General features: G+C 52.3%; 1 protein-coding gene across 6 annotated transcripts in view; it reads right to left on the reverse strand.

Moving 5' to 3' along the window:
* KLHL29 (kelch like family member 29) overlaps positions 1–24652 on the reverse strand; it is a 304459-nt gene that overhangs the window by 47881 nt on the left and 231926 nt on the right. For all 6 annotated transcript variants that reach the window (XM_041756134.1, XM_041756129.1, XM_041756131.1 and 3 more), the window contains 2 exons: positions 14378–14519; positions 11459–11971 (listed from right to left, as the gene is read on the reverse strand). In XM_041756134.1, the coding sequence (XP_041612068.1) occupies positions 11459–11971; positions 14378–14519 (655 nt within the window). The remainder of the gene's footprint in view (positions 1–11458; positions 11972–14377; positions 14520–24652) is intronic.

The following is a 24652-nucleotide window of genomic DNA, read 5'->3' on the forward strand; positions in this document are numbered from 1 at the left end:
TTTTATAACACAGCAAGTCTTTTGAAGTGAAGAGCTATGAACACAAGTTTTGCCTTCAGCAGATGTTCTGTGGGCACAACAAATACCACTTTGTGTTCTTCAGCAACTGTGAGCAGTGTTAACTGGAGAGGAGACTGGAATTGGGCAGAGCACTGGTAGAGCATAGTCAGTGGGCCCAGGGGCCATGGCCTAATGGTCCTTATTCAGTCTGAAGTTCGGGCTGACTCGTGTTTCTCCTCAGCCAGTGCCAGGTCTATACCTCCTACAAACTGCTTACTTTCCCCCAGCTCAGGGACCACTGGGCAGCAGTTCTCCCTTGGCAGTGGCCAGTTTTGTAGGGCTGACAGTCTAGCTGTTCTTGTGCGTCTCTTCCAACTAACCCTAAGGCTGGGCCTCAGGCTGTAGGCTGGGCTGGACACCATTCAGGAGAGTCATGGCTCCATTTGATCACTTTCTTCCTTGGGTTGTCCAGTCCCCATGGTTGTAACTGGGTTGATCTGAGGACTTCGCAAAGGACAAGGATGGCTGGCCAGGCATGACATCTGTTGAGCTCCCAAGAGCTGAAGGCTCTCCAGATGTCAGTAGGAAGCCGGTTCTGGGAATCTCTCCTTATCCATCGGTGACAGTGGTACAAGACTTAGTTAACTACTTCTAAGTGGATGTGCTGCTGTTTGGTGGATTTCAAGAATTGTATTCATTTAAAAGGGCATAAGCTCAATAGACCTCATTAACTCCAAAGATGCATCATCTTTGCACGGAATTGGCTCCTTCATTGGATGACTGGCTCCATTAACTTTATTGCATTGGTAATACTTTGTATAAGGTGTGAGAGATGCCATGGTGGGAAAGAATCTCCAGGGCTGCCTGACTCCCAAGCTCCAGTGGCTTCTGTGGTGGCCAGTGCCCTGTCTGCACCTTCCTCCAACGGTCCAAAGTCCCTCATGGGTTTACTTGAGGAATTATATCCATTCACTCACCCATCCACCCATCACACAGTAATTTTAAGAGATGAAGAAAGAACCCAAGAATCACCAATTTATGTTGAGAGGTATCAGACACATGACCCTAGATGAAAGACAGCCATCGTGACCCATATTTAGCCTGGATACGCTGAGTGACAAGCTAGGGAAGCATTAAGGTGTAGTATGGTGGAAAGGGAATCAGTTTTAGAGGCAGGTGGTTTTCATCCTGACTCTCATTCCCATTCTACCACTTAGATCTGGATGGGTGTCTCATCCAAGCCTTGGTTTTCCCTCTGTGAATCCACTCATAGGGCAGCTGCAAGGATTACATAAACGCAGAGTGAATGTATAATGAATACAAAACATCCACTCTGTGCCCTTCCAAAAGACAGGGCTGCATCTACCACCATTGACTGCCGTCCCTACTCCCCAGCTGTGCTCTCTCAGGCAATTCATCACCTTCCCCTGTTGATGAGAATTTACTCCTAAGCAACAACCCATCCCCCTCATTTCTACCCCTCTCACCCCTTCCACACCACTACAGTGAATATGAGAGTGGAGTATTACTGTAAAGGTTATTTAGACCCCCCCCGCCCCATTTTATAGGTGGGGAAAGTGACATTCAGAGATCTCACCAAGATATCACATAGTCCTCAGAAATTGTCTCTAGGGAATCCCCTGTGAAACCATCCCCACTCCTTAAGCAATTACTTCATCTGCTGCTAGGAGCTCTTTGCCTGGAAACATTTGTCCCTGCAGACTGACAGCCACAAAGAGACAGGCCCATCATGCCAGGTTGCTCTGGGCCTGCTCACTGGGCCTCTCCAGGCCATGCTGCTGTGATCAGAGTGGCACATCCCACAGAAGCACTGTGCTCACTGCCAGCAGCTCCCCAAGGCACGAATGGGAGGAAGAGTAGGACCAGACACTCACACACTTATTGGGGTCTAGTCATAAATGGTACCATGTAGGCAAGGTCAGTGAAGGCGCTAGGAGTGTGGTCTGACTGGGGAGGAGACATTGTCCAGAAAGAAGATGGCAAGATGACAAGGACAAACTCTAACTCCATTTGCCAACTAGACTGACATGCAGAGTGTTATGGACTGAATTGTGTCCTCCCACCCCATTCATATGTTGAAGCCCTAACTCTCAAAACAACTGTATTTAGGGGTAGTGCCTCTAAGAATTTATTAAAGTTAAATGAAGTCACAAGGGTGGGACTCTAATCCACTATGACTCAAATGCATATAAGACAAAAAAGAGACACCAGGAGTGCTTGCACAAAGGAGAGGCCACGTGAGAGCACAGCAAGAAGATGGCCATCTGTCAGCCAAGGAGAGAGGCCACATGAGAAACCAACCTTGCTGGCACCCTGATCTTGGACTTCCAGCCTCCAGAACTATGAAGACACAAATGTCTGTTGTTGAAGCTGCCCAGTGGGTGACATTATGTTATGGAAGCCCCAACACACTAACACAATAGCCCATGACATTGGTCCCACAGAGAGTGGTGGAAAACAGGATGTGTGCAGACCTGGGTCTGAGACACAGAGCAATGACAACACTGCGAAGTCACTTGGAAGAGAGGAAGAAAAGGCAGTGAGAGGCCACTGGGCAAAACCAGACAGTTCACAGTGCTGTGCTAGGTCATCCAAAAGGCTGCTGGGAGAGCTAGAAAGTAAAAAAGTATTTTCCTGGTGATGCATTGATGAACACTTGGGCTTCCTTCTAAGATACGTTTTTTTTTCCTTTTTTTAAGAAAGAGAGTTATGCTATGAAAACAGGCAATGGTTAACTATTTTCATCAGATAGCAAACTTTTGGCCATTTTTTCCCTTTAAGCAATTTACACAATGTTTTGGGTTCCTAACCATGCTTGTGCTATTTTGATCTTTCTTGTTTCTAGAATAGTGAGCATGCTCTTGAATGGGATGTAATTTCAACCAAAGCTGGTGTTGTGCCACGTTTCCTCCAGTTGGTTTCATGGTTTGGGGTAGGTACCATTATCTCCCACCACATAGGGACAGGCAGCAGGCACGCCACAGCTTTGCCCAGCTCTTCCACTTTCACAACTCATTCCCAACCTCACAAACTGAAAAATGTTAGGGATCAGCCTGACAGGGCATGCCCTTCCTAGCAAAGACAGCGTGCCATTAGATGCCTGCCTAGTGATTAGGCAACAGGAAACTTGCCATTAACCTGTCACAATAGGAGAGAGAAAGGTTTACACAGAGTATCTGGTCCCTGGGTGTGTACCAATTTCCCAGTCAGGGGTAAATGGCCCTCAAGGGTTTTCCACCCAGATCAAAGCCCCTGAAGACCATGGGGTCTTGCAAGCCAGACACAGAGCAAGCCAGAGTGGCCTTCTAAAACTAGAACAACTTGACCTTGACCAGAATGACTTGACGTTGGCCAGAATGACTTCACCTTGGCCAGAATGACCTCATCTTGCAAGACCAAAATAGCTAATAAAATAGACTCTTGCCCAAGATCATGGATCCTTATCTGGCTATCATCACTACCTTGGCAGGTGAAGCCAAGAAGCTGGAGGAAAGTCCAGGCTTCCTGAACTTTGTGTACCAAGAGGTCAGGAAACAGATTTCTGGGGCCCTTAGATGTAAATCACTAGCTGAACCTGTCTCAACTTAGGACAGGTCATATAAACCATTTAAATAGAAGTGTGTGTATGTGTGTGTGTGTGTGTGTGTGTGTGTGTGTGTGTGTGTATGACAGAAATCATGATTTCTCTACTGAGAGTCATAATTCTATGTCACTGGCTCTTATTTCAAACATTCTTCCCTAAGATCTTGCCTCTGTAGGACCATCTCCCTTCTGCTCAGTTCCCCTCCAGCATTCTGACTGCCTTTGAAGGCCCAGTCCATACTGATCTCTTTTCTCTAGCCCCTGTGGCTTTTATTGCTGGCTCCCCTTGGACTCCCCAAGTGGGGTGCAAGCTCCTTCAGGGAGACTGCCATTTCTCCCAGCACCTGGCACAGTGTCTGGAACATTGTAGGTATCCCCCCCAGGGCCTCATATTCAGTAGGAGCCAAGAATATTACTGGGCATGCAGCTAGCACATTCTGCAGGATCTTCTGAGTAGGAGAAGCTAAGTGTGGGCCTTGCACACAGCAGGTGACTAATACTACACACATTACTTCGTCAATAAATGTTTGATGGGCACCAGGGAAGGAGGTGACATGACTCAAGCCCTCCAGTGGCCTTTGAGGGTCGGTGATCTGGAACCTAGTGGTTATCCCTGCTGGTATCTGCGTGGGCTTGAGACCAGGACAGCTGGCTTCCTGCTGTGGGTCAGCACCACTTCCTGAAGCCCCCGGAAAGCAAATGTTCCCTCCCTCTGCTCTAATCTGAAGGCCCATCTCATTCCCATGGTGTCTTGACTCTGCTGGCTCCCCGCCTGTCAATAGTTAGAGCCAGAGTGTGATTTCTGATCTCACAAATGCTCAGCAGAGATTTGGGGCTGAAAGCCCATATGCTATTCCCAGTTGCATGTACTCGGCTCAGTGAGGAGGGGCCCCTGGATGCCCTGTTGAGCAGAGGGCCCCTGAGAAGGTTGTACAGAGGCCCGGGGTACTGGGGTAAGCCCCTGCTCTGAGAACAATATGGTCACTAGGTGGTCTAGTGGCCTTTGCTGCATCTTTCCACTTGCCTGGTTCACTCATCATCAAATGATCTGTTAACATGACAGTTAAGCCCTGGACAACCCTCCAATTAATGATTAACAAACCCCAGGAGAACAGAGCCCTGGGAAGGGGAGGAGGGCTTTGTGAGGCGCTGCTGGGGCAGGTACTGCTCAGGCCAGGACCAAACACCTTGTGTTGATGAAGTGTCACATTCCACAGGCTCTAAGACACATATTTCTTGGGTGAGGGTGTGTATGTTGGGGGGTGCAGGCTGGAAAGGGAAAGTTAGGGTAACAGTGGATCTGTGCATTTGGTTCCAGATCTGTAGTGAGGGTTGTGTCAGTTGCATCTGGGAGATTATTTTGGGCAACCTTGTTCTAGAAACAATGGTGGGCCCGAGTCAAAGGTGCTCCAGACAATATCTCTTCTCCAGGATTCTTTATAGTAGTGGTAGTAATAACAACGGCTAACATTATTGTGGGCTTACTATGCGCCATGCACTGTTTTAAGACTTTGCATATAATATCAAGGCCTTAAAACATGTCTTTGTCTAGGACTATAGCACTAATAATATTCTTTCCATGTGACCACTAAGGAAACCGAGGCTCAGACACCAGTGTTCTAGCACAGGTCCACCGGGTTAGCAGACAGTGGAGGTGGAGTTCTATGCAAGGAGTCTGGTGTGGAAGTGGGCTCCCCGCCACCTTCCATGCTGCTGGCCACATGCTCCTAACCCACTCCCTCTGCTTCCATCCTTGGTTGATCCGTCTGCAGGAGCAACAGAATTCCATTTGTCCCATCTACTGATATGGCCCTGGAGGAGGCCCCACGCAGTGAGTTTGGCACCCTGGCATCAAGCTGAATCTAGTAGGATGCTGGGATCCCCTGAGGGTAGATAGGAGGAGCCCTCCTCCCACAGAGAGCTCCTGCAATTAGGGGGAGGGTCTCCGCAACAGCCTGGTTCCTTCTGGTTGTTGGGGTGATGTGAAGGGGTGGAAAGAGTTACAAGGAGGGAAGGCAAGTTCTTCTGTTCAGAGTGGACCCCTGGGAACAAGGTGCTTCAGACAACACCATGTGGACACAATCTTTCAAGACTCTCAAGATAAACAGGCCTTTGGCTTTTTCATGTTACCCTGGGGCCCCAAAGGGCCATGGACACTGAAAGGTGGCTCTGGGCGGTGGTAATGAAGATAGTAATAGCAAAGACTTTTGTAGTGATTATGACATGCTGGGCATTATCCCAAGGGCTTTATGTAAAAGACCTCACTCAGTTCTCACAATGACTTTAGGAAGCACGTTCTATTATGTCCTCTCTTATAGACAAGGAAACTGAGGCAGAGTTTCAGATCCCTGGTACTCTGGGGCAAGTATTTGGGTGGAGGTGCCTGGGTATAGGAGGGACTCTGAAATAGATGGTTTTCTGTTCCCAGCAGTGTGGGACAGGTATATGTGTGGGAGAGTGGCTGGCCGCAGGGTGAACTCTCCTGTGGGGACTCTGCTGTGTGCCTGGGCACCAGCCTGCTCTCTGCACACAAAGGGGAGGTGGCCCGTGAGGAGTCACAGAACCTCAGTGGTGACTCTCGACCTAGTGCTCTGTGCCTTCCTTCATCTAATTCTTCTTGAGCATCTCTCAGCACTGGGCAACCTTGTTCTGGGGATACTGGGGGTGCAATGCGAATGGGAGGGAGTCTTGCCTACCGCTACCCCAGTGCCTCTCAGTCTAGCGGGGAGAGTGACACAGGAGCAGGGGGACTGTATTGCAGGTGCGTGGCCAGGCACCGAGCACAGCTGGAAGGGAGACGACCCTGGTCCTGGAGTGGCTTCAGGACAGCCTGTGAGCTAAACAGCAGAGATGAAGGTGGAGGCAGACCCTGAGGCCCCATGTGAGGGGCTGGGCACTGTCCTGAAAGTACAGGGGCTGCTAAAGGCAGGTGCCGGGGAGTGACAGTATGGGACTTATGTTCAGCAAAGACCATGTGGGTGCCCCACGGATCCGGGTGGGAGGGGATGCACCGTGAGCCTGGAGGCCACCAACGCAGGCAAGAGGCGTTGGTGGCCTGACGAGAATGGTGCTGGGGACAGAGAGAGGAGAGGTGCAGAGAGGGCTCAGTCAGAGGAGTTTTCAGACTCAGGGCATAAGGGAGATAAGGGCAGGTCAAGGACAACCACGGGCTTTGACTCTGGACTCCTGGATGGTTTCACGATGTCACTTCTGAGACAGAGGCACAAGAAGAGCAGGTGTGGGAAGCTGATTTCAGTTTGGACATTTTGTGCCTCTGGGCTAGCCATGCGTGGGCAAACAGCTTTATCATGAATTCCCAGCTGCTTCCAGAATATGTACTGAGCAGAGTGCCCTGGCATGTCAGAGGGTGGGGCAGGGATGGATGGGATCTGTGCTGGGCTCCACGCTGGAGAGAGCAGTCCAAAATCCTCCTGCCAGGAAGATGACACATCCCCTCCCTTTATGGATGGGGACATGGCGGTCCCATGAAGCTGCTTGACCAGGGGCTGCCAACCGTAGGAACAAGCTTGGGCTGCTGCCACCGCCTCGGCACCATGGAGGGGCTCTGTTTCCCGCTCCTTCACTAGCTTCTGTCTCTGCTGAAATCTCTAGACCTGGGGTCAGTGTTGACAGGAACACTGGTTTTCAGAGGACAAAGTACTATGTATGTTCATGTCCACAATCTCATTCAAACCTCCTCTATGCCCGGTGAGGATGCTACTGTCATCCCATTTTATTTTTTATATTTTTAAAAGATTTTATTTATTCATGAGAGAGAGAGAGAGAGAGAGAGAGAGAGAGAGAGAGAGAGACAGGCAGAGGGAGAAGCAGGCTCCATGCAGGAAGCCCGATGTGGGACTTGATCCTGGCTCTCTAGGATCACGCCCAGGCTGAAGGCGGTGCTAAACTGCTGAGCCACCTGGGCTGCCCTGTCATCCCATTTTAAAGATGAAGAAAAGGAGGCCCAGAGAGGTGAGGAGACTTGTCCACACCACACAGCTATTCACTATGCCTCAAAGAATCTTTACCAGATCCTGTCTTTGCCACTCACGGAGAAAAAGTGGCTGTTGTCCAAGCAGAAGATGACACCCGGGGGTGGGGTGGGGGTGGGTTCTGGGGCAAAGATGAGAAGGATGAGGTGAAACTACAGAGAAGGGGCTGAGCACACCCTACAACACAGCTGCCTGGCCGTGGGAATCCTCATAGCCCCCTACCCTGGGCCTACAAAATCTAAAGCCAGAAAAGGCAAGGCTCATCATTTTTGGTCAACTTGGATTTGGCTCTCTCCCTGGACATGCAGGTAAAAATACAAACTTTCTGCAGCTCACTATTAGTCTGGGGCTTTAAAAGGGCTCTGGCGACCCTCTTAGCCACCAAGAATCATTTGTGGAAAAAGATAGAGGATAGAAAAATGACACCAAGAGCTTGGACCTCTACCCTGACACAGCTGGGCTCCTGAGGTACCAGGGCAGTGACACTAGACTTCTCTCCTTCATCTCAAAAGGCCTGACGTTGGCCACCACCTCTGCCCGTGGATTGCTTCACAGTTTCCAGTCCAACAAGACAAAGGCCTCAGGTAGATGATAACAGGATTCAAATGGAACTAATTCTTTTTTCTTCCCTTATCACTTTGCACACACAAAATCTATTTTAATTAGCTTTCAATACATAATCTTTTTTTTTTTAAAGAATGAAACCCTACCCCCAAATTGTTCTTAGAGAAAGAAAGATTTATCTTATAAGTTTCTTAAGAAAATCTATATGTGCTCAATGCATTTAAATAACACTCATTAAAGTGAACTGCATGCAAGCTGACTTCTCTAGTCACAGATGAGAGACAATCGCTTGACCTATTGCAATCAAAAAGCATTTCTGCACCACCTTTATTTTTCAATTGGTTAAGTTTTAAATTAGAGTCCCAACGCCCTTTTTGGGAAAGCAGACTAACATAGCCCCAACAGAAATTTCAGCTCAGTCGATTGGAAGATAATTACAAGAAACAAAATGTGAAATTTTAAATCAGGGCACTAATGAAGTCTAAAAATACCAGTGGCCCATCCCTCTGGCTGGCAAGACCTGTTCTTCATGGAGGGGATCTCTCCATAATTACTCAACCCCGTGAGAGGCCAGGTTGTCATGTCAAACAATAGAGGAAAAATCGCGGGACTTTAATGAGCTAGATCTTAAGGAGCTCTATGGTGAATCTTATTATAATGCCGGGCAAGCTTTCAAACAGGAGAAAAGGAAAGTTCCTTTTTTTTCCTTAAGTGGAATTCTGACTGGTGTTGATGCCATCACACGGTGCCTCCTGGTTCCCACTTGGAGTCAGCCGTCTGTCATTTAGGAGTGCGAAATCAATTGGGTTTTGGAGATGTAAAATCCCTAGGGGCAAAATTAAAAGTGACCCAAATCCAAACCCACATAGTCTTGTCAGGAATATGATTCTCACATGGTAAGTTTCAAAGATTTGGTTTCAAAATCTGGGTTTCTTATTTTAAAAAAATATGCAGTTGTTTGACATTAGATCTGACAGACAAATTATAGCTTTAGCAATAAAGGCTTTTAAGATTAGAAATGAAAGGAGAAATTACTTAAAAAAAAACCCCAAAAAACCCACACAGGCTTGAGTTTGGAGGCATTTGTATGTTCATGCTTCACTGTCTTCACCACAAATATAAGGGGATAAATCAACTGATGAGGGTGGTAAATAGAGAAGTGAGTTAAATGTAGTCTCTGGGGGAACAGCTAGCTCCCTGGCCAACTGTGGAAATCAATGTGACGACGGGCCACTGGTTGTCACTGGCTGGAGCTGGAGGGCTTGCAATGGTTTACCAGAAGGCAGGGCTGTGGACACTTCCTGGGCTTACCCCAGGCGCGGCCCTCACCTCGCACTGGATCTGCCCTTTAGGGGCAGACAGAAAAAATTCCATCAGGGGCCTCTCCTTCCCTCCTGTCTGTGGGCTTGGGCTCACCACGGAGGATGGGTCACACCCTCTGGCCCCAGAAAGATGTCACAGGTGTGGCTCTGCAATGGTCCGCTGGTCCGGTGTGTCTCTACCACCTGTAGCTCCCTGAGCTTATGGGCTCAGTTGCCTGACGATGGGATACACCTGTGCCTTTGGGGAGGCAGCCCCTGGTTCTGTGCTAAGCCCCAAACCAGGGACTCCAGGCCCAACTGGGCCAGTTACCTCTCTGCCCAGAATAAGTCCTTTTCCCAGGTACCTGTCTGAGACTCGGCAAATCAGCAAGACCCTTTGTCAGCAGCCCCAGGAGGCCTCTGGGGGTGGGGGAAGATATGCCCATGAGGGGGGAGGGAAGCCCTCCCAATGTCCCAGGCTTTGGCACAGCCTGGGGAGCAGCCAGGACATCCAGCTCCCACTGTGTCACAGCTGGCAGCGTATAAACTGGGAGGAAGCTGTTTTTTTTTTTTTTTTTCTTTTTAAGGGAAAGAGAGCTTAACCAAAACAATTCAAACAAAAAAATCAATTTAGTCAATTTTTTTTTTAAAAAAAGATCTTAAACAAAGCAAGAGTTTACCAGAATTTAGATGTAATTTTCTATAATTTTGTCATTTAAAACTAGTGCTAATTTCCAAAACAAAGGCAGTTGGGGCGCAATCAGATAGGGAATGAAACCCAGTGGAGATCTAGACACGGCTTTGTTGTTGGGATGCTTGACGAGGTCTGAAAATTGCTCGAAAGGATAAAGATAGAGATGCACGAGAGCAGGCAGGAAAGAATGGCTAGTGGGAGTCGTTGCTGTGCGGAGAGGCAGGGCCCCTGGAGAAGCCACCTCCCGGGGACTGCGAGTGCGAAGGCTGGGAAGCGGTACCCAGCGGTACCCAGAGGGCCACACCTCTAGGACCATCTACTCTCTCCTTCCAGAGGAGGCCAGGGTACCCCAGCAGGCAGACTGCCTACCAGGGGCCCTCCTGCCGGCACCTGGGTCCAGGCGCGTCTGCCTCCCTCCTCCACTGGCTGTCTGGAGCTCTAAGGCATAGCAAGTCAGTCTGGGGCAGATGAACCCCACCCACCAGTCTAACATCTGTGGCCCCCAATCCTCTGCCTCCTTCTGCATTCCAGCTGGATAGACCCCTCAGACAGATGTTGGGAGTGAGGCCTGTTTGCTGATGCACTTAGTCCTAAACCCTAAGGCTGGGAGGCTCAGCTTGCAGGCTCTGTTCTCAAGGATCTGCCTGAACACTGCCCTGGGGCTGGGGGAAATGGGTTAACTGAAGGCCGAGGGTAGAGGTGCTCCTTCCTGGAGCCTCACAGAGCCACCCTTGGGTCCTTGAAACAAAAAATCCCAAGTGGCTCAGGATGGTCTGGGAGTATCTCCTGGGGAGACATCCCTCTCACCTAATGTCTGGGGAGCTGGTCTCATCCAGTGGCACAGCAGGGGGTGGTTATCTGGGCAAGGACACAATTTGTCTTCTGTTCTCATGGGTGGAAAATGGAGAAGGTTCCATGGAGCCCTTAGAGGAGCAGATGATTCCTGCTCATTTCCTACCTGGCCTGGCCTCGGGGTCAGAGGTGAGAATGGCCTAGGGCTTGGGCTGGAGGCAGAAGGACCCCGGACTGTGCAGGCTCTCCCTTCCCTTCCTCTCTTTGCCTGCTCACATGTCCTCATCTCGCCTGTCCTTCCCTCCTCCACCTTTCTCTCTGCCTCCTCTGTCTGGGCCCGGCTGTCTCGGGCAGGGGAGGCCCCACGTCTACTTCTGGGCTGGGCAAGGCCAGTGAGGGAGCTGCTGGAGAGCACAGGGTGCCGGGAACCATACTCCTGTCCGCGCTGCATCGTGACCACTCGGGGAAGCCTAGGTGCGGGCACCTGGGAGTATGCGGGCAGCAGAACTTACCTTTGGGGTGCCCGGGGTCGGTGAACTCATACTTCCCCACGCCAATGGTCCGTAGCATCTGCAGCCCGTGGGCCGAGTCAGTCGTAGGGGGCCCATTGGTGGCAGGGGCACCGCTGGGGAGGGTGGCGGACGGCTGGGCTGGTGGTGGTGGAGGCAGCAGGGGCCCTGCCATGTGGCCGTTGCCCACGGCAGTGGGTCCCGGGCGGGCCACCTGCCCCACGCCAGGCAGTGTGGACATGGCCAGGGGCTGCGGGCTGGCATACAGGGCCTGGGCGGGCATGTTGACCACCACGCTGCTTAGTGGCTGAGAGGGTGGCTGTGGGAGCGAGTAGTGGCCTGGCATCAGCGGGAGCTGGGGCCCCACGTGGGGAGGCAGTGAGGGGGTCACCCCAATGACCGGGGCCTGGACGTTCACAGCCGGGCTGAAGGTGGGAGGCTGGGCCACTCCATAGGAGTGTGCGATCAGGGCGGGCTGGCTCCCGGCGGCCACCGTGGTCACCCATGGCCCTGTGCCTGCAAGGGAGACAGAAGAGATGTCATCTGCCGGATACATATTCACTCAGTAAACACTGACTGCCCCAGGCCCTGGGCTGGGTGCTGGGGTCACAGAGTTGGTAGCATAGGATAAGTGCTTTGGGGGTATGTGAGCAGATGGCCATGGAGGCTCAGAGGGGGAGCACAGTCTGCTTGGGAGAGCTCAGGAGACAACAAAACAGAGAGAAAAAAAGGCAGAGACCTTCAAAGAGTTCTGGGTTCAAATCTTGACTCAGCCATTTATTAGCCAGCAGCCCTGGGCAAGTTGCTTATCTTCTCTGAGCCTCATCTTCCCATCTGTTAAATGGAACTAGCAACACCTACCTCAGAGGTCTCCTGGGAAGAACGGAATGAGGAAAATATATTTGGGGAAGGAAAAAAAAAAAAAAAAGAAAAGCTAGCAGAGTGTTTTGCATGTGTTAAATGCTCCATAAATGTTGATGTTTTTCCTTCCTTTCTGGAGAAGAGCTGTCTGGAGGAGGTGGGGAGAAAGGTGGATTGTGAAGATAGTAGGTGTTTGCTGGGCAAGGTGAGAGCACCAGAGCCTGGAGCCGTGCAAGAGCCCTGTGGTGCATGAAGGGAGAGCAGGAGGTACGGGCACTAGGGGAAGGCTGGCAGGGGCTGCTCTTCACTGCCCTGCTGGGGGGCCGGGCTTTTTCCTAAGCAACCCCTGCACGGCCGGCCCTGGGGGAAACAGCAGAAGTGCATTTGGCCCCTAAGGAAATTTTGACTGAACAAGGTTGGCCCAGCACACCTCCTGAGTCTTGATATAAGGTTCGAGGCCAGCTGTGCCCAGGTCAGGCAAAGCCAGGCTAGGTCCCCCTGAGGTGAGGTGACATTAAGGTGACCCAAACGTGCTTGTGAGTGAAGCCAGAAGATACTGTGACAGGGAAGGGCAGTCTGGGGTTGCCTCTGAGTGAATGAGTGTGGGGCTCGGTCTCCATCACCAAAGGCCGCCTTGTTTTTCATGATGCTGCTGGAGTGGCAGTGAAGACTGGCAAATACTGGTGAAGCAGTACCAGAAAGATTCTAGAATGGATGCCAAGGGGGATTGTCCCCAAGCCTGAAGCAGAGGAGGTGGTATCACTGTGAGCCAGCCTGGTGTCTTAAGACAAGGCTTGCCTTCCTAAGCTCATTTTTCTCTGGGATTAGCCAGGGAGCCTGGAACAATGCACCAGAACTCTGGAGCACAGCTGGTGGCTTCCCCGATGACTCTGGTGAAGGTACAGAGACGCCGGGCCAAGGAAGCCGCTGATCTATGAGAGGGCGACTGACCCAGAGGGTCCTGGGGACCTAGAGGAGGTCTCCAGGGATGTGCACCGAGTCCCACTCACCATTTTTATCAATGGTTTGGATAATGATAGGGAGGATTGGCTCACCACCCAATCTGCAGGTGACATTACATCGGGAGGGTTAGGCACAGGTCAGCAATAAAAAGCTGGAATCGAAGAGATCTTAAGAGTCCTACGGGAAGATACTGACAAGGACTTGCCTGTGAGTCCCCACATCCCGCTGCCTAAGGCCGGTTGAGAGAGGACACGGACAGGGGTCAGAGTTGCTACCACGACAGTCTTGGGGGCTCACTGGTGACAGTGCATGTCTGGGGCTAGCAACAAATCAGAAGTGATCTAAGGCTGCAATGGTCAAAGTAGAGGGGCTGAAAGAAGGAGGTGTGGGCATAGCATGTGCAGGTCCTTTGCGTTGGGTTCTGGGTATCTGGGGACGCAGAGGGAGAAGTAATTCTCTGGAGGGTAAAGGAACCAGCAGCCCCAGGCTCCAGAGTGTGGCTGAGGGACCTGGGGTGTTTATCCTGCAGAAGACTTGGAGGGGAGGCTGAGTGAGGTGTCCACATAGCTGTAGGGCTGTAGTGAGGAGACGTGTTTTGCATATCCTAAGGGGAGGTCTGGGTCCAACATGCAGTAGTGACAGAGAAGGTGTTTGTTTTGGTCAGAGCCAACCCAAGAAGGCCTGGGGTGTTGTAGGAGCCCCCAGTCCCAGTGGCGGGGAGGGGTGGACCATCCCGGTTCTCATATGAACGTCGGCAAGGTGAAACCTCACTGGCAGGTGTGGCTTGAGAAATGTAGGAACCAGAGTACTAAAGTTTGGGAAGGGCTATTCACAACACCACAAAGCAGACTCAAAGTCACTGCTGTGATGTCATTCTTGCTTCCTCGGCCTCCCAAAAGCTTTCTTGAGTAGCAGAGAAAGGGGCAGAGATGCAGCTGCTGCCCAGGACACATGTGGCCCCTACCCCCAGGCAGCCTGAGGCCTGGGCTGCTGCAGGCCCGGGGACCAGGACCTGCCGAAGAGCTGAGCACCCAGGGGACCTCTGACGCCTCTCCCAGCCCTGGCGTGGGGGTCTCTGGCTGCCGATGAAGTACGCACCTGGATTGTCGCTCTCCCTCATCTGTTTGGAGGGCGGCTCATCAGTGTCCCAGGGCGTGGACTGATTGATGGGCGTCTGCCCCCACCGGATGCTGGTCGTGAGTCCCTGGGTCTGATTGTCCGCTTTGGAGATTCCAGGGGCCTGGGGAGAAGCAGAGAGGAAGGATGAACACAGCCTGGGAAAGAGGACTGCCTGGGGGCCCATCCCCTGAGCAGTGCCATGGGGTCAGCGGCAAAGACTGGGCCCTGCACCCAGCGCCACCAGGGAATTGCAGAGCATTTTGGCTTAGCCCTTGTAGGCTTCTGCTACCCTCTCACCCCTAGGAAGACCCAACCTGGTGCCTCTCCGGTCGTCCTCTGCAGCCACTCACTCCACCTCAACTATTAGGATAGAAAGCTTTCTGGGCTGTGAGAAGTGAAGCTCCCTGGGCTCTCAGGTCGTTAATAAATTGCAACATTTATGGGCATGTGCTGAAGACCAGCTGTGTCCTCAGCCTAGGCTCAATGCCACCACGGGCCTGGCCCTTTGACACGTGAGAAGACGGCTCTCCAAAGCACCACTGTAGGGTCCCATACAGCCTCTGAGGCCCCCAGTGTGTCACTCCACAGAGGCGGTGTGGGAGGGTGGGGGCTGAGACTCATGGGAGGACGGAATGTTCCCTCTCAGAGCAGGGAACATCATCCCTGGGACCCTCGGCTCCTCCTGGGAGGGTCCTGGCCCCCTTCTGGGAAGGAGGAAGGCTCTCTGTTTCAGGATCTCATTCTCTAATTCAGATATTTAGATTAATGAGAAAATTAACCCCAGGCTGAAAACAAACATTAGCACAACATTGGTCTCTGAGCTACAGCCTTGATGGAATATTATATGGTCATTAAAAATCATGTTTACTGAAATGAGATGGCAAAATGCTTACACTATAATGTTAAATGAGAAAAGCAGGACATAAAATGACACAAACATAAGCTCACATGTAAAACAGTATGTGCAGGAGAGAAAAAACCCCAAATGCTAGCAGGGGTAATATGTGGTGAGACAAATAGGGATAACTTCTATCCTCTTGTCTATACTTTTCTGTATTTGCCAAATTTTTTACTATGGCCATTACCATTATAATAAGAAAAAAAGAAAAGAAAGAAGAAGAAATCCAAAAGCATGTGGAGAGCCTGGGACCCAGATAACTGGGATGTGGTGGGGGTGGAGGGAGGGGTCTCAGTAGAGGTGGTTTCAGGAAGTTTCTGCAGTTCCCAGGCATGCAACCAGAACCCAACCAGGTTTGGGGTGAAGGAGGAAGTGGGGTTAGGGGCAGAGATGGCTGTCCACCAGGGACAGCCACAGAAGGCCAAAGGGGCCTCAAGGGGCATCGGCAGGCTTCTCTCAGGTGAGGGCCTTGGTTCTCCTGACTTCTCATGGAAGCTAACCCAGTGAGCCAGTTGGTGGGAGCAGCATCCCCAGTGGGCCCCTCTGAGCAGCAGGAACGGCTGGGTAGGAGCAGGTGGAGAGGATGGCGGACAGCACTTATTGGGGCTTTGATGCATAATGCAGATGACAAACAGCGCCTGCATTAGGGCCGACTGGGAGGAGCGGAGCCGTATCCCATTAGGACCTGTAGGCTGCACAGAACTAATTACATTAGGCTGCACTTTATCTCTGGCCTGCATTTCAGATGCTGCACTTCTGTGAACAGAGCAGGAGACAAAAGGGAAAGAGTGAATCTCCGGAGGAAAGAACAATTCGAGGGACAAGCTTTCTTCTCAGAGGCTGCTGCCCCATTTCTGTCTGTCGGACAGATGGGAGCTTGGGGTTGGCTGTGGTGGTGGAGGTGGTGGTGGTGTGGAGGGGGTGTTGGAGAAGGGGGCTGGGGATTTGGCCACACTCACCAATAGTCCTATGAAATTTATGGAACAAAAGCGTGGCTTCTATAGTGTTCTCTAGAGGGCTTTCCAGAGTGCCCTGTCTGCAGCCACCTCTGCATTCCCAGGTTCCCCTGGGTGCTCATGGGCTGGGGGGTGCAGAGGTCTCTTCCCATAACCAGAGGCATGTGAAGGGGAAGGAGCTTGTGGGATGTCCCATTCGGGATCCTGTCTTGGGGTGAGGTCTGAAGGATGACACTCCAGCCTCATCCCAGCATCTTCCTTCACGGACAGTACAGAGAGCCCACTGCCAGTAGGGGGTGCTGCAGCCCCTCTCTGCAGCCCAGGGTTCCCGGAGGCCTCTCAGGTCTGAGGCAGGCCTGGTTTTCAGGGCCCTCCCACCCTGCCATTTGTACCCCTCTGAATCAGCATGCGTGCCTCCACCTGGTACTTTGACAGGGAAGGGAAGGGCTCTGGGCGCTTGGGAGACTCTGGACCTTGTGCAGTTACCACCACCATATAGTGCGGGTCGGGGTCTCCTGCTCCACGGTGAATAATCAGCTTCTGAACTCTAAAACTTTAGGAGTTCCTATTTTTGCTCTAAAATTGCAGAGTTTCTGCACTTGGAAAACTGCACACTTTCCCAAGGGCTTAGTCCCTTGGCTCCAAACACTCCTGCCAGGTCATTCACTTGAGTGGTTGTTGGTGAGGTGGTTTGTTCAGGAACAAGCACCAGGCCCCTGCCCCTTGCCAGGCCCTGCCCCGGGCACAGGCACTCAGGCCCGCCCTCAAGCAGCTGCTTGGGAGCTCCGCTGGGAGCGCTGAGCTCTGCAAACTAGGCACCTCAGCCTCCCAGGGGAAGCTGGGCACCCAGGGGTGGGCTGCGGGGTGGCTGGCACTACTGGGTGTGGCTACAACAGGCCTGCTGCTTGGCTGTGTCTTTCATGAATATCACAAGCGAGTTCTTACGTACAAGAACGCCGTTCTGCTGGGAGAAGGGAGACAGGGTCTTTCATTTTTCTCCTTTTGGAAAGATAAATCAGGCCACTCACTCCACGCGCACCAGCAACTTCTGACGCTGCAGGCAAATCACAGCTCAGAAATTTCTATTTGTTTTTATAAAACAATGAAATGAACATTCCTTTCTCCCCTCGGTCTGGAAAAAAACTGGATACGGTCGTGTGCTCTGCCAGGAGCCTGGGCACCCAGGTGGGTGAGGGATGTTGCAGCTGGTGACGTGAGGCACTGCAAAGGGCTCCAGGCCCAAAGGAACATGGTCCCCATGTTCTGGAGGTTTCGGAGGCACCGTGTGGGGGGTCCATGGCTCCAGCTCTGAACTAAGCTCCTGCTAATACCTTCTCCCTCGGTCCAGAGTCCCCAAAGGTCTGTGATCTGTGACCCCACCAAAGGCTCTCCAGGTCTCTTAAGTTCCACATCTCCCTGCCAGGGGGTTGCCAGTACAAAAACGCCACAGAAGCCAACCAAGAGAGCAGCCCAGGCCGGGGGAGCCTCCTCCGGCCCCCTCCCCCGGCATCATCTGGCACCTAGACATCGGGCCTTTTGCCAGTGTTCCTGGCCATGCTTCTGCTCCCCTGACACGATGACACTGAGCAGAGAGAGGCAGGTGAGGAGAGCCCTCCTCCTGCCTGGTTCTGTGGAGTGGCCCTCTCTGCCCATCATCGGGCTGGGCAGGCTTTTCTCTGCTTCCCTTTAATGAGATGCTAATAGGATGCATCATTAACACAGCAGCTTTTAAACCCGGAGCTCTTGTAAATTTTCAAAGGTCACATTTTTACGGCAGCTGACAGCATCCTGCTTCCTTCCGAGACTGAAGAACACTAAAGACCCCGATCCTTCACGGGTGCAGCTCTCTGTGAGATGGCAGCAATGAGCCAAAGCGCCTGCTGGTTCGGGGGCTGGGAACCTCCACCCTGAGGCAAGCCTCACAGGGCCCCTGGGTTGTGCTCTACCAGCCTGGGGAGAACCAGTTACACAACCCCCACCGAGCTGCACTGGGTGGGGGGTGCTGCTCTGTCTGGGGGACGTGTGAGGGGCCAAAGGTAGTGCACAGTACAAAGATGCCCAGTGGAGTGGAGACGGTTCGGGGGCACTTTTCCTTCCACGGGGCACCTCGTGCTCACCAGGCGGTTCATCCAGGACACTGCGACCGCCCAGGGGGGCTACTTTTTGCTAAGCTGTCCATCCAGAGGGATTAGCTTCTTCTACTCTGCACAAAGGTGCCATGCAGGTGAGCAGGATCCCAGGTGGTCAGGAAGGTTTGAAAGATGGTGGGACGGAGCTTGCCTGGGGCCCTCACATGCCCACTTGTTCTTGGACCCACACACTGCATGCGATGACCACAGTCTCCACACACAGCCTTGCAGGGTCTGTATGGACCCCCGTACTGGTGGGCCAGCTCCATGAGGACAGGGAGCCGGGGCAGTGCCCGGCCTGTTATAGGTGCCCAGGGAATGAATGAATCGGCAACATCTCTGAGCTGCAGTGTTGGCCAACAGTAGGAGCATTCATCACTGTTGGTGCAATGGACACAGGGATGCGTGGGGGGCACTTCAGAAGAGCGGACCCTGTAATGGAACAGGGATGTGAAATAGCTTGGTGTACTTGGAAAATGGGAGGCAATGAGCTCCCCGTACTGAGGGAGATGAGGTTTCAGACTGTGGGGACACTGTATGTTGGGCAAATGTCATTGCCCTGAATGCTGCCAGAGGCTGCTCGGAGGCCTAGTGCCTGGCTCCACTGGCCCCCTCCCATGTGGCTGAGTGGGAGGGAAGATGTGGGATGCTGAGGTTGATGCTTGCCTCCGTGGGGCTGGGGGATCTCCTGGAGAAACCAGCGCTCAGCCTCCTCCACTGTTTGCCCAGGGAGATCAGAAGATGGTGAATCAGTGGAGCCTGGAAGTCAGGGAGAGCATCCAGAGGAATGGGGGTGGGGGTCAGGCCGCAAAAGCTAGGCAAGATTCACTAAGGGAGATGGATTTGGGCTGAAGTCGCCACCAACGACTACTATGTTTCCAGCCTACATACGTTTGACAGAGTCAGGCTCCAGAGTCCACTTTTGGAGTTCAAGTGGCCTCCTCTGGGAAGGGTGACAATGCTAGCACCCATGTCTGTCTCCTGCTAATGCTAATAAACCTGCCCCCACAGACGAGAACCTGTGAGCCTTGACATTCTTGTCACTGTGTGGTGCTGACAGAGCTGGCAGGGACTGCCTTCCACTGGGTGTCACTAGGCACAGCTGGACCCCTCCCTCACAGCAGGGAGCCTCCTCCTCTCCTCCCCTCAAGGTACCCTGGAGTCCCCCAGCCCTCACCTCGGTTAAATCGGTCACACAATGCTTCCCTGCTCACTGTGGGCCAGAAGCACCACTGGACACTGGGTCATAGTGATAGTCAAGCTTGGCTGCTGCCCTCGATGAATCTACACCAGCAGGACAGGATATGCCTGTGCCAGGGACCCATGAGGATGACAGGGGCCAGGAGAGCTACTGCAGGAAACAGACCCTTGATGCTATGACACTATGCCAGCTCAGGGCCAAGCCTTCTGAGAGTTCTCACAGTCTCTGCCTGAGTCCCTCAAATCTCCCAATCAGATGAATACCACCAAGTGACTCTATTCAGCACCATGGAAGCAACAGATGGTCCAGCCCAGACCTCTTAGAGTCTTAGAGTTTCTGTGCACAAATTTGTGAGATACTTTGAAATATTGTTTAAAGCCACTAAAAAAAAAAAAAAGATACACAATCTACTGTGTATATTGCAAAATAGCAAAAGACCAAAGAGTCATGTGGGTGTTGCTCTTGACATATAAATGCAACAGTTTTATTTGTATCCTTTGTGTTCCAGAGAGGATGCCAGCAGCACAACTATAGTGGGAACTGTACATAAATGCTTTAGCTAAAGCTGGTATATCCCCCCTGCCCCAGGCACCACTGGATGGGGGTGTGAAGGGATCTTGGGTGGAAACTGACAAGCCACGGGGAGGGCAACATGGTGGATAATCTGGGGCTGATTGTACTCTGAGCTTGACCTGCAGCCTCAGTTTTGTCTCATGACTCCCCACAATTTCCACCTAATTTGGAAAAGACAAGCATTGGTGTGACACCCTTACAATCTTTCGCCTTGTGTCTTGAGGGTGCCTTCTGATGAAAGACCACTGCTGATCCAGCCTGAGCCCCACGGTGGACTTTTGGCATCTTCTCTGACTGCCTGGCACCCTGGCAACATCCCCCATCTTGAGGTGGAAGCCAGAAAACTTTCTCTGCCAGCTTCCCTTGCAGCTAGATTCCAGGTACATGTGCCCTGTGGCTCAGACATACGTGGGTGAGGTTTTGGTCTGGCGATTCGGCAACATGAGAAAGCCAGCAGAGCCCCAAAGTCATAGTCTGCAGAGGGTGGTGGCAGAGACCCACAGATTTGGGAGCACACAGATGGTGGAGGCCCTGGGTGTCCCAGGCATAGCATCGACTATGAAAGCTGTTGTTTCCTTTCCCTTTTTACTCCGGGCAACTCTGAGAACAGCAAGAGTAGGTTCCCACACAGCTCCTAGCAGAAGCGACTATGCTCAAGCACCTCTGATCACCAGGCCCTGGGTCCTGCTGGGGAATCACACTGCAGAGGCTGCTAGCTCCAGGACTGCGCACAGCAGGCAGGCCACTCCCGGGAAGAGGTGGATGTTTCATCTCCTTTCCAGCCTCCCTCCCCCTGCAAGGCACTGAGGCTCTTTATGGTGTCTAGTCCTAACCTGTGGGGGCTGATGGAAGCCAATTTAAACTTATTCAGACTGGTATATTGGGCCTGATTGTACGAATCTCCCTGGGGCTCTTGCACCACAAAGCTGAGGCCCTAGGAAGGCAATTTTTTACTTAAAGAATGGTATTCTAATATTGGAAATCCAGGTTTGGGGAGGAGCTATTTTGGTGTCTGGGATTTTTAGATTACAGCTTATGCTATACTAGACTGTTGGCTTTCTAGGACCCGCGGGTTGTCAGTGAGAGCACTGATTCCAAGGTCATGCACGTAGAGCGTTGACCACCTCTAATCTAGGGGTTCTCCAGTGTGAGTTCACATAAGTATCTGGGGGTGGGTGTACGTGTGTGTTGGGAATGTAGGTTTCCACGCCAGAGCTTCTGATTCAGTAGGTCTGGGACAGAGACTCCTAAATGTGGTGGTTTAACAAGCCTACCAGGTAATATAGGTAGCCCACGGACCTCACAGTCTTGACGTTCAAGTTTGCAGGCCTGTGTGCCTGAATGTGGGGAAGCCAGGAGCTGAAGCTGCCAGGCAGGTCCTGAACGGGACAGGTTTTTGGGTGTTGCTCATGTGGCTCACAGGAGCCAGCTACATGGTGACTCCGTGTTCATGGAGCCCTGGTCTCAGCCTAGGTTTCAAGGGGTCAGAAGGATGTTTTGTCAGATGCTAAAGCTATAAATTTGTGTCCTCTGGGAAGAGCAAATGACATTTATGGGTCTCTCAGTTCTTGTTTCATGATTGCCACTGAACTACAAACAAGAGAATAATCACAGTTAAATCCCCACTTGGGGCTAGGGGAGGCTCTCTGGAGCCCCTCCTGCTCTCATTAATGAGGCTGCCCTCTCTGGCCCCCTGGACCCAGGCCGGCGCCCTCGGCCTCCCCTTCAGAGCACCGCCATAATGTGCTCCGGAGACCGCTGAAATTTCTAATAATACTAACCAATGATGTGTTAAATTGAGACACTTCTGGCTCGAATGCCGGAAACTGCATGATGGTTTAAAGGACCAGTGCTTACCTTTCTCTATCAATTTGCTGCTAAATTACTGCTTTCGGAGCAACTTACAGAAAAGTAATTCTTTATTTAAATTTTAATTTCAATCTTGTCATTTTAAATATATATTCAGATTCCAATCAGATTACAGAATATGATGATGTCTCTAGGGGGCAGGTGTTCCTGCCGGGAACCTGGGTGGGGGAAGAGGATGTGATGGGAGCAGTGTAAGAGAGCCCAGGAAGGAGGGAGTGACCCTAAGGCACAGCTCGCCGAGGACAGCCATGTGCAAGGGTGGGAGACAGAATGGGAGGCCAGTGGTCAGTCAGCCCCTAACCTGGCCTTGTGATCCTAGGCTTTGTGTCCTGCCCTGAGAATCACCTGCAACCACTGACCACTTCCTTGCCTTTTCTCTCATGGGTCACCACAAAGATCCAGCAGGCCCAGCCATAAGCACATGCCAGGAACAGATGAGATGGGGCTGCCGGGACTGCTGCCATCCCAACGGCGCACATTTATTGGGCGCCTCCTACATGGCAAGCACAGGCATGATGTGATTTCCCTCCATGAAGAATTCTGGAGGTGATCTCACCTGTACTGTATAGATGAGAGTAATAGGGCCTGGAGAAGTTTGATAATGGCTACAGTGGGCCACATGTGGGGCTCTAACCCACGTCTATTCTATCCTTTGACCCTCCGAAGAGATCTGGGTTGGCTGGAACATTCCCAGGCCACCTCCCTCCAGCCTACCCCTGCTGTGGCTGACAGCCCCATAGACTGGTTCAGCCATGTCAAAGCTGCATCCACACTCAACCCTGGTGGAGTGACACTTGGATCTCTTCCCTGGTGCTCTGAGTACCAGCCATGGCCTCCCGGTCCCCCACTGTGTCCAGCCCAGTTGAACCTCCTGCTCTGACCCTGACAGCATGCTGAGCTTCCCTCATGTCTCCCACTTCCGCAGACCCTCTAGACCCTAAGCCACCACAGATGTGTTCCCTCAAACCCTGCTAGTGTGGTCGTGACACTCTCCAGTGGGGCCAATTCTTCAGCTTCAGAGCAGGGCAGTACAGACACCCCCCACCTCCAAAGCCAACATGTGCTGCAGGGCTCACCTTCGAGTCTCTTCTGTCTCCACTTCTCTCCCCCGTCTCGCCCTCCCACCCTCTCATCCTCAGCCCCTTTCCCTTGGCTTTCCAACACAGGGAGCAAAAACTTGAAAACGCATTGCCTGACCATGCTACCTGCTATTCTAGAACCCACCTGCCTTTTTCTTTCATGGCCACACCCTGCATGGCGTTCTGGATGCCCCGGCTCCCCTCTGTAACTCTGCCCACCTTTGTGCTCCACTGTAGCCATCCTCTTCCTCAGATTTCCTCCTTCCTCCCTTCCCTTCCATTTTCTGGAACAATGCTTTTCCTGGTTTTCTACCTAAGAACTCTTCTGGGCTGATCACTGGCTCTTCCTCTCGTCAGCATAGACCTGCCCCAGGGCTCATGCCAGGCCACGCCCTCCTCTCCCTCTCTCAGGTCTGTCTGGGCCTTAACGTCTTTCATGATGATTTTTCTGATAGGAAGCATCTGCGAGGTAGCCATTGTTTTTGATAGAACCCGGCTTCCTATAGTATTCTGGAAGTACATTTGCTTTTTCTTTTCCCCACATCAAAGTCTATACCTTGGAGACATTTCTGCTAAAAGTGCAGCTCAGATGGCTCCCCTCGCGGACGTGAAACAGCCGTGGCTGGGCCTGTTCTGGTGCGTGCCCTGTCTAGGCCCCCGGCCCCTTCCTCGGGCCTGCCCCCGCCCCCACGGATGGGCCTCGTGGACAAAAGACATGATAAATCTGGTAGAACCGTACAACTCAAAGCTTTCAACTTTCCTCTAACAACTTTCAACTGAAAACTTCTTAGTCCCATTTCCAAGTTACTTTTCATCCATTACAAAACCCACAAAATTTTCAAAGGGGCTTTGAAATAAGATCACCTAGAAAAAAAAAAAAAAGCCCATCACAAATGAAAGTCTTTGAAAAGAAAGAGGCTCTTTTCTGTGCTTCAGTTCCCTGTGATATCGGTCTCCCTTTCATTCTGCTGAAAGGTGCAGGGCAGGCCTGGCCCTCAGCGGACGCCTGTGATGTGGCGGGAGCCAGTGGCCCAGACGGACAGACGGGGCCGAGGAGGAGCACGCGGGGCACCTGCGCGCAGAGCCGGGCTGGGCCTTTCATCGTCCCCCTGACGGCCGTGGCTCCTTGTAGCCTGCCCGGCCCGCTCCGAGGCCCAGCTGCCCTGCGTGTTCCCGCTCACCTTGGCACTGGTGACAACGCAGCTCCCTCTGGAGCAAGGCGACCTGTCTTCATTCTCAGCGGCGAAGTGGGCGGGAAGGGAGGCATGGCACGAGCAGCCTCTCTCTGGCCTTTGATGGGACGGTTCCCAAATGCGGACCCTGCAGGCAGTGACACTCCCGGGACCACCCCTCGACCTCCCAGCCTCAGAGCCTGTGACACGCCCATCCTCCCCAGGAGCAGCTCCAGACTCACAGACACACATCACACAGTAGCAATTTTGGGGCCTCTGTCATTCTCAGATTTGAAATCCTCAGTGAGGGCAGCTCGGGTGGCTCAGCGGCTTAGCGCTGCCTTCAGCCCAGTGCGTGATCCTGGAGACCCGGGTTC

Source organism: Vulpes lagopus, chromosome 5, assembly GCF_018345385.1.
Source record: "Vulpes lagopus strain Blue_001 chromosome 5, ASM1834538v1, whole genome shotgun sequence".
NCBI lineage: Eukaryota > Metazoa > Chordata > Mammalia > Carnivora > Canidae > Vulpes > Vulpes lagopus.